The following is a 9,330-nucleotide window of genomic DNA, read 5'->3' as shown; positions in this document are numbered from 1 at the left end:
TAAATATACTGATAATGATAGTAGTAATAATAATAATAATAATAATAATAATAATAATAATAATAATAAATAAAAAGAACCCAGGAAAACCTTTGTAAGCTTTCACCAGCAAACATCTTACATTAGATTTAACACTGACTTTGTTCTATTGAACATGATCTTTCAAACATGCATTTGCACCATGCGTAACCGAAAGCGCAATAAAGTGCAGTGTAACTTTCAAATAACATCCAAAATGCCCCTCTCCATTTTTGTGCCTATTTAGAGATAGATATTCAGTCCTGGTACAGCAGGAAACCAGAGAAGGTGCTGTACTTCCAGCTGCTGCCATAGATAGCGCCACGGTGCAGTCGCAGCCACACTTGGTCGCCCTGGAACAGCTGGAGGACAGCGTGATTGCTGGCCGTCTCGTGGTCTGGAGCGCCGTCGTTGGCATACGCGGACACCATCACCTCTTCGTTGCGCATGAGGTTGATGTATAGGGGTACGCTGATGGCCAGCTTCAGGATGTGGAAGATGAAGACGTAAGCACCAGCAGCAGGACAGGTGAAGCGGCCGGTGGTCGTGTCGAACATGTCACCGAGGTTGGTGTGCAGCATGTCAAAAGCGATTGGTTGATCCAGAGTGCCAGGGGCGAAGTTTGCCGTGCGGGCGGCAGAGAACGCCACGCGGAGTTGGGTGAGTGGGTACACGTGTACAGGCATCAGAGTGTGCGGGCCCTGGGGCGTGATGGGCACTTCCATTGGTGGGATGGAGAGTGTGTCACTGATTCCTGAGTCGAGGGGATACGCACCCTCCCGGTCTGGGCTGCTCACCTGAGAGGAGTCACTCCAACCAGCTAAAGAGGGGAGGATATACAAAGACAGACCACACCACAGAGTTAAGGATGTCACTTTGATGTATTATGAGCCATTCCTCACATCTTAACTTGTTTTGAACCAGGAACATTTGAAGAGTTCAGATAAACATCTTTGTGTGTAGATTCAATAATTTCACTTTAAATGGCAATGAATAGGTTCTTTTCATTGCCATTAAAGTGAAATAACTGAACATAAACATAAGAGCCTGAGACAAATACTAATTTTAGAAGAAAACTTTAAATGGCACTTGAGGCTTTTGCATCTGAACTCATTTATTTAAAAGTATTAGTATTTAATATATTTCTATAAAATATCAATGTATGTGTTTGATCAAAGGCACATACCACTGCTCCTTTGAGTCGCTGTGCCTCCACCTCGTTTGAAGCTCTGCTGATACCCGTTCTCCTGTTAGCAAAATAAGTAAATAAAAAACCTGACCAGAAGTAACATGATAAACCAGATCTGCATAAATCACAGAATTGATCAGCTTTATTTAAAGAGTAGATCAATAAAAACATTATAATATAAATTAGTGAGACCTATAATATAGTTTAAAAAAAATAAAAATAAAAAGTACAAAAACGCTTTACACTTGACCTATAATGTAATATAAAAACGATAATGCCTACAGCAAAATTGATGTCTGAGGTTTATAGAACTAATATACAGCAAAATAGTAAACCTGATCTAATAATGCAATGACTAAAACACAAAATACATAAAGCAACAGTGTTTAAAACATTGAAATGATTATAAAACTATGACATTAATCAGTAAAGCAAGCAAATAAATTAGGTAAACAAACTTACTCTGGACACATAAAGGGCAGATGCAGGGTCTCTGTGTGTGGTATGGGTCTGGGATATGAAGCCCCCTCCTGGAGAACGCACATTCACTCTGTAGGCATCATAACCGCCTGTTAATCAGAAAAAAAAGAAGTTTTACACTGCTTATCCATGTCTTCTCTACACTGCAAAATGTGAAGCTCAAACATCAGATTAATATAGTTTGTGCAAAAATGACAGACAAATACACCTCTATAATGTGATCTACACACTGAAATGGAAAGGTGCAAGACTAACAAAGTGAAGGAGACTGAGGAAGAGGAAGGTACCTCTGTAGCCACCAGGTGATCTGTATGAGTGACCCAAACCCCTGCCTGCACGCATCATACCTCTCGCTGTACCGCGGGGGTAGCAGGACTGACCCAGACAAGACTGTGGCTGAGAGCCAGAAAACACATGACCACCTGCACTGACAGGACACTCCAGCTGGTACTGGCCTTCTGGAAGATCACACAAGAATTAGAATACACATACTTAACTAGAATGCCAATTAAAAAAATAAATAAATTAAAAGGGGAGAAACTGGTCACGAGTGTGTGTGTGTGTGTGGGGGGGGGGGGGTCAACCATTGACTACATTTTGGGGGTTAAATGTCTCCAGTGAGAAACATTAAAAATTGCTTGGGGGAGGGGGGATTTCTTAAATACAACAAAACTGCTGACAATAGATTGGGGATGCACCTATTTTAAAGTTCTGGCCAATATTTTACCAATAAATGACAAATAAATTAAAACTACAAACACTAATATAAATGCTAAAACATTAATTTAGGCATCATATTATAATGTACAGAATAAAAAAAAACGACAAAAACTTAAAGTAAAGATATGTTGTGTGTGCACGTTTTACCAATCTGTAGGTCATCTTCAGGTAGGCTGAGTTCAGGTGGTGTCTGAGTGCTGGCGGTGGAGTAACTCAGGGTTTTGGCCGATGTGTAACTCAGATGCATGGACTCTGAGAAGCCACTCTCATCTGACTTCATCCCTGAGCTCTCACTGATGGGCAAAGATGCCACATTAAACACCTGATGAAAAGAGGGAAGCTGGAGCTTAAAGTGAACCAGTTCAGCTTCGGATAATATGTTTTGCTTCATTCAAATAAGTGGAATTGATGTTAGTAACTTTGGATGCATGAGGACAAACACATTAAGCTCACTGAGTGAATGTTGTGGAAGGTGTTTTCTGCACTGACAGATCTGTGGCTGGGTGGAGTGGAAAATGTCGGGGCAGACACAGTGGTTGATACGCCATTGCATAACGTCTGCTTTCCTGCCTGACATACACAAAAGTCAAAGTCAATCCTAAATGCATGGGATTTGTGGCACCACATTCCATCTCCAGTCATTTAAATTTCCACTTGTAAAAGCCCATCACCAAAACGTCCTAGAGCAAGATAAACTTTTAAACAAATTCTGCCCAATATAGATTTTTTTTATATTTTAGGCTTAGAAATGAGCATATTAATTCTTGAATACACCAAAAAAAAAAATTAAAGTCAAAATGTTAAACTACTAAATTAATACATGCATGCATAAATAAAACGTAAAGAAAATAAATAAATAAATTCAAACCTCCATGTAAAAAAAAAAAAAAAAAAAAAAAAAAAAAAAAAAACTAAGTGCATCAGACATTCCTAGTTTATTATTTGTCCATCTATATACCTGTACAGTGCTCTGGTTTTCTAATGGGACTAAGATGGAGGATCCCCTGCAGTACAGTGGAGGAGAGGTGAAGCCCTCACCTTGGTTCTACAAACACAACAGTTACCATTACAGCATATTTAAAATTACAAGCTTATGTATTAAGCTGCTATTTGGTAGCACACATTTAACAACTATACAATCACAAAAAATAATAATAATAAAAATAAAAAAAAATACATGTGGCTTCTCTTCATGATGAAGATCAAGGTCAGAGCAGTTTATAGAACGGTCTCCATTTGACAGACAACCTTTAGCCTCTCCGGACAGCAGGATCCGTAGTGGAGAGCTCTACCATTAGAAAATAAATCACATTAGGCAACTACAGGGAGGAGTGACCACATGTTCTCATAAAGTCAAATATACTCACCCGCTGGGATTGAGGCAGAATATCTGATGGGCTTTTTGTTAATTCCCTCTGTGCTACATGTTACAAGAAACAGACTTTCAGTATCAGATTAAAGGAATGGCCATCCAAGGAGTAGATTTCTCATGGGAACAGATTTTGGGGAAAAAAAAAAATCATAACACCACTTGCTCTCCAATGGATCCTCGGCAGTGAATGGGTGCCACCAGAAAGAGTCGCTTCACAAGACCTTAATTGATAATCTGGATAACTTGTGCATTATGTTTTTTTTTTTTTTTAAACCAGGTGTTTATTTGAATTTATTCTGATGGCACCCATTCACTGTAGAGAATCCATTAGTGAGCAATTGATGTTATGGAAAACTTATTCTAATGAATAAAAACTCATCTACATCTTGGATGGCCTAAGGGCGAGTCATTTCAGCAAATTTTCAGTTTTTTGATAAACCATTTCTTTAATGCCATCCTACACTTTGTGTGACTGATTTAACATGGAGCAATCATGTACCAAGAGGAGTAGAGGAGCCTGGAGATGGACGGCATCTCTTTGTTTGACTGTTTACAGGAGAAGTTTCTCCATCCAGAAGAGACTCCTGCAAACAGGGAAAACTAGGAAAGGTCCGTGAACACTTATTGAAATTTCTTTGATTCAACAAAAATAGGAAAATTGAGAAATTTAGTTGTATTGTTGCAATTTTTTGTGCATTTATTTTTAAATGCATGCCTGCATGAAGCTGAAGGATCCTGAGATCTGGTCCATCAGAGACTCCAGCTGCTGTTTGCGCTGAGCAGGGTCTTTTGGTAACGGAGATGGAGAGCTGAAGACTTCCACTGCAACAGGCATCTGAAAGTATAAAAGCATAAAAATAAACACTAACTGCTTTGAAATACTTCAAAGATACTAAGAGTTTACTATGAATGTAAATAACTCACCAGTTTAGAGTCCTTCTCACCCTTGCTCTTCCTTTGACATTTCTAGAAAAGACACATGCATGTGAAGTAGATAGAAACGGACCTTTTTACATATCAAATGGTTGCCAACATGCAAGTTATTTAAGCAGCAACATGTTTAAGGGGTTTTAAAACCAGTGTCCTGTGGGCCACAAGAGGGCAAATGAGGTGATGGTCGTGGATGAATGGCACAACAATGGGCCTCAGGCTCTCGTCACGGTATCGGTGCATTCAAAATGCCATCAATAAAATGCACCCATGTTCGAGGTCCATGACATACGCCTGCACACCATAACCCCACCGCCACCATGGGCCACTCGATCCACAACGTTGACATCAGCAAACCGCTCACCCAAACGACACCATACACGCTGTCTGCCATCGCCCTTTACAGTGAAAACCGGGATTCATCCATGAAGAGAATACCTCTCCAAAGTGCCAGACACCATCGAATGTGAGCATTTGCCCACTCAAGTCGGTTACGATAACGACCTGCAGTCAGGTAGAGACCCCGATGAGGACGACGCGCATGCAGATGAGCTTCCCTGAGATGGTTTCTGACAGTTTGTGCAGAAATTCTTTGGTTATGCAAACCAATTGTTGCAGCAGCTGTCCGGGCGGCTGGTCTTAGACAATCTTGGAGGTGAAGATGCTGGATGTGGAGGTCCTGGGCTGGTGTGATTACAAGTGGTCTGCGGTTGTGAGGCCGGTTGGATGTACTGCCAAATTCTCTGAAACGCCCTTGGATATGGCTTATGGTAGAGAAATAAACATTCAAGTCATGGGCAACAGCTCTGGCGAACATTCCTGCATTTAGCATGTCAATTGCACGCTCCCTCAAAACTTGCGACATCTGTGGCATTGTGCGGTGTGATAAAACTGCACATTTTAGAGTGGCCTTTTATTGTGGCCAGCCTAAGGCACACCTGTGAGGTGGATGGATTATCTCGGCAAAGGAGAAGTGCTCACTAACAGAGATTTAGACCGATTTGTGAACAATATTTGAGAGAAATAGGCCTTGTGTACATAGAAAAAAAGTCTTAGATCTTTGAGTTCAGCTCATGAAAAATGGAGGCAAAAGCAAAAGTGAGATATATACACATACAAAAGTGCAAGAAATTAAATGCAATTTTTATATTGATATTCGGTAGGGGAAAAAAGTTGGTTGGATAAACTTATTTTGCAGTATTGTAATTACTTTCCTTTTTTATTCACCCAGGAAACATAACTATAATGAAAACATAACTATATTTTAACAAAGGGCATCATCAAATTTGTGGGCCCTTGGAATAAAGAATATGAATAATTCCAAGAATATTTCCAATTCAGGTCAAGTGCCATTTCAATAGAGAGGTCAGTTGCATCACCTCCTTTGGGTCAACAGTGGGTCTCTTTACGATGTCTGCAGTCTTAGGAATCAATCCCGCTGCCCCTTTCCATGGCTTCTGTATGGACTGAGAGGATGCATCAGGATCAGAAAACTCCATTTCCCATGAGTCTGGTGGATCCCTTTCCTTCAAGGCCTCCTTCCAACTACGGGGCGACGTGTTCTCATCCTGTCTGCGCTCAGTGACGTCTGTTACAGGTAGGTATCGTCTGTTAAGAAACTAGCATCATTCAGAAGTTACTGACTTGTGCGTGCTTCTCAAAAACAGTTTATATAGTTGAAGACTTGATGACTTAAAGATCATGGTGTTTGATACGTCACTTTTTACCTCTTTGGAAGGCACTTCTTTTGAGCTCAGCTTCATCAGTGCTAAAATGCAGAAATATAAATTACATGCATTCAAGTAACTTAATGGCTGTTTAGACACATCTGAAGTTATTAAAATTGAATTAAATCTCACTGGAGAGGCCACAAGGCCTTGGAGGATCTGCCTTTAGGGTCTCAGTCTTCTCTTGACTGTCAACTTTAGGAAGTGGTATGTGATCAAAAAAGCCACAGTCCACTAGCCGAAGTAGCTTCTCCTTCATGTGCTTATCTGTTGAAGAATGACAGTCATATAAAAGTCATTTTTTGTCTTTGTACCCTCAACGATCCCATCAACACCGATATAGAAGTGGGTTTCTTTTGCTTTCCAAAAAGGAACTAAATGTTTCAAGGGCATTATAAATATAATGAAAACAGAAAGTTGGCACACCTAGACTCCAAAAATACTCAAATTTAATAAAAGACTATCACACAGGTGATGTTTGAGCACGCAGGCTCCTCATCAGACTAGGGCATAGACACAAAACATACATTTATTCTGTAATGCTTGTGCTTGAATAACAAAAACAACAATAATAACAAGGGCATATTTTGTGCATGTAAGCATTTATACACTTGTATTATCATTCTTAAATCATATTTACATGTATTATCATCATTAATATATCAAATGACAGATATTGCATTTGTTTTGTGCAATGTACTAGTGCATATTGTATTTGTGTAAGGCATTTATACATTTACATGTACTTTTCTTAATTTAATAAATTAAAATTAATATATAATTATATTTACATTTGATTATTAAAACGAACAAATTAAAAGGACATATTGCATTTCTTTTGTAATGTATTTATATTCACATTAATTATCAATAAAAATAATAAATGAAATGCAAGGACATTGTATTTATTTTGTCTCAAGTATTTATACATTAACATGTATTTGTTTTCAATAAATATTTACATTACACAAATATTTACATTACACAAATATTTTTATTACAAAATTTGCAGCAAATTTATCTGTAACTGTTAACTCATCCTATAGGATTTTTATCAACAAAAAAAAAACCATTCTAGCTCAGATGACATGGAAAACTACCAAATTAATTTGACAAAAATCACAGAAAGAGCTAGAAACTCACATGTTGAGCCAGCAACTGGTCCTTCTTTCCCTTCCAGAAGCTCCCAGTAAACAATAGCAGCCTGTTCCATCTGATCCTCTAAACTAGTGCATGGAACACAAAAGGAAGATTATACCACATCAACAGGCTAAAAAGACCTCAAATACAGTAATGTAATGACATTAAAAATAAATAGAAAGCTAGATGTGTAATATTTCCCATTAGTGACTAGAACACAAAAAACAATGTAGGAAATTAGTACCTAATTTTAAAATTAGCAGTCAAAAAAACACTTAAACACAAACTCTGACTACAAAGCAGAAGACAGCATCATGTGCAGCACAAACCTCATGCTATAGTCTCTTTTGCATCCCAATAATGACGCCAGATCCAGCAAGCGCTCCATGTCCTGTGTGGACAGGTAACAGGAATGTTGTCTCATGTTGCAGAAGTTCCTCCGGACGTCCTCTCTCTGCAGACTGTGGAGGACGTATTGCACCTGGAGCATCAAGCTCAGACGTTTCCTCTCTTCTTCAGTCCTCATCACACTCTCTTGTCGAGCAACTTTGCGCTGAGCCTTCAACAACTATGCAGAAATCAGAAGATCCAGTGAAACATACAGAACTGTTTGATTTCACTCTATACTTTATGAATGCATGAACCTTACATCTTGTGTGAGGGCTCCAATGGTCTTCTGGAGCTCTTTGGCAAACTTAAGATTGTGGACCACCTCCTCGTACTTCTCCACAGCTTCCTACATTACCACACAGTAGTCATTAAAACAAGCCCCATTTCCCAAGATGCAACACATAAAATGAAGAGCGATTACCAGTTGGTCTTGATTAAGTTTGTCCCCCTTCTTCAGCCTCTCACTGTAGCTTTCCAGTTTCAGCTGCAAGAAAACGTACATGGACAGGACTGAAGCACATTAGGTGCTCTATGAATAAAGCAAAACGACCCACTCCATCTGAATACTGGTCATGCTGTTTTTGTCTAAACAACAGAATAAAAGGCACCTTCTTTTTCTCAATGTTACGGATCTTGTGCTTGAGGCAGATGAGGCCGTCCTCAATGTATTTCTCGTAGCCGTAGTAGGTGGTCGAGGTGGGGCTAAGGGTGAACTGGAGGGCGGTAAGCACACGAGGGGACTCTGATTTAGGGCTGCCCTGCCCATCTTCCTTCTCCTCGGTCAGCTCTGACAGAGTCAACGTCTCTATAGTCCGAGATGGTGACAGCTGAACCATGATCTTAGTTTCTCTGAAGCAAAGGGGAAATTAACAGAAAGGTCACACTATTTATTATGGAAATAAAAAGACAGACATTTATAGCCATACTCAGAATGGAATACTATTATGTATTGTGGAGTAACAGTATATACTTCATATTGCCCAATTTATAAAAACAAAAAAAAGAGTCAATACCACAGTGGTCATGAACTTTACACTGACACCTATTGGTGTGGATGCAGCATCACACAATCTTAAAACTGGATACTATTCGTTTTTTTATTAACAGTTACATTTTTAGCAAATTTTGTTTTGTGCTTGTCATTTTTATTAAGTTAGTCAGATTTGATAACGTCAGATTTTATTGACTTTATATCAGTACATCAAGTTCTACCAAGTAAAAATGACAAATGTTTAATGTTTCAAGAGCTGAAAAAAAACTATCCATCCATCTATCCATCCATCTATCAGCTAAAATATCATTTGAATTTATGTTTTTATGGCTTTAGTTAACTATATAGGGTTAGGTTTTCAATTAGTGCTTTC

General features: G+C 39.0%; 1 protein-coding gene across 1 annotated transcript; it reads right to left on the bottom strand.

Moving 5' to 3' along the window:
* Positions 1–275: 275 nt before the first annotated feature.
* On the bottom strand, positions 276–8,802 carry caprin2 (caprin family member 2; the record flags this gene model as incomplete). The annotated part of the gene is made up of 20 exons (XM_079398773.1): positions 276–838; positions 1,205–1,265; positions 1,670–1,776; positions 2,035–2,145; positions 2,555–2,729; positions 2,861–2,977; positions 3,366–3,452; positions 3,585–3,695; positions 3,775–3,827; positions 4,279–4,363; positions 4,495–4,614; positions 4,704–4,745; positions 6,089–6,328; positions 6,437–6,477; positions 6,569–6,703; positions 7,580–7,662; positions 7,906–8,144; positions 8,226–8,312; positions 8,388–8,450; positions 8,575–8,802. 20 exons carry the CDS (start codon positions 8,800–8,802, stop codon positions 276–278), a joined length of 2,748 nt encoding a protein of 915 aa, XP_079254899.1.
* Positions 8,803–9,330: the final 528 nt, after the last annotated feature.

The sequence above is a fragment of the Barbus barbus genome (genome assembly GCF_936440315.1).
Source record: "Barbus barbus genome assembly, chromosome: 39".
In the NCBI taxonomy this organism is placed as follows: domain Eukaryota; kingdom Metazoa; phylum Chordata; class Actinopteri; order Cypriniformes; family Cyprinidae; genus Barbus; species Barbus barbus.
Note: the sequence above shows the minus strand (reverse complement) of the source record. Positions and strands in the feature narration are given on the sequence as shown.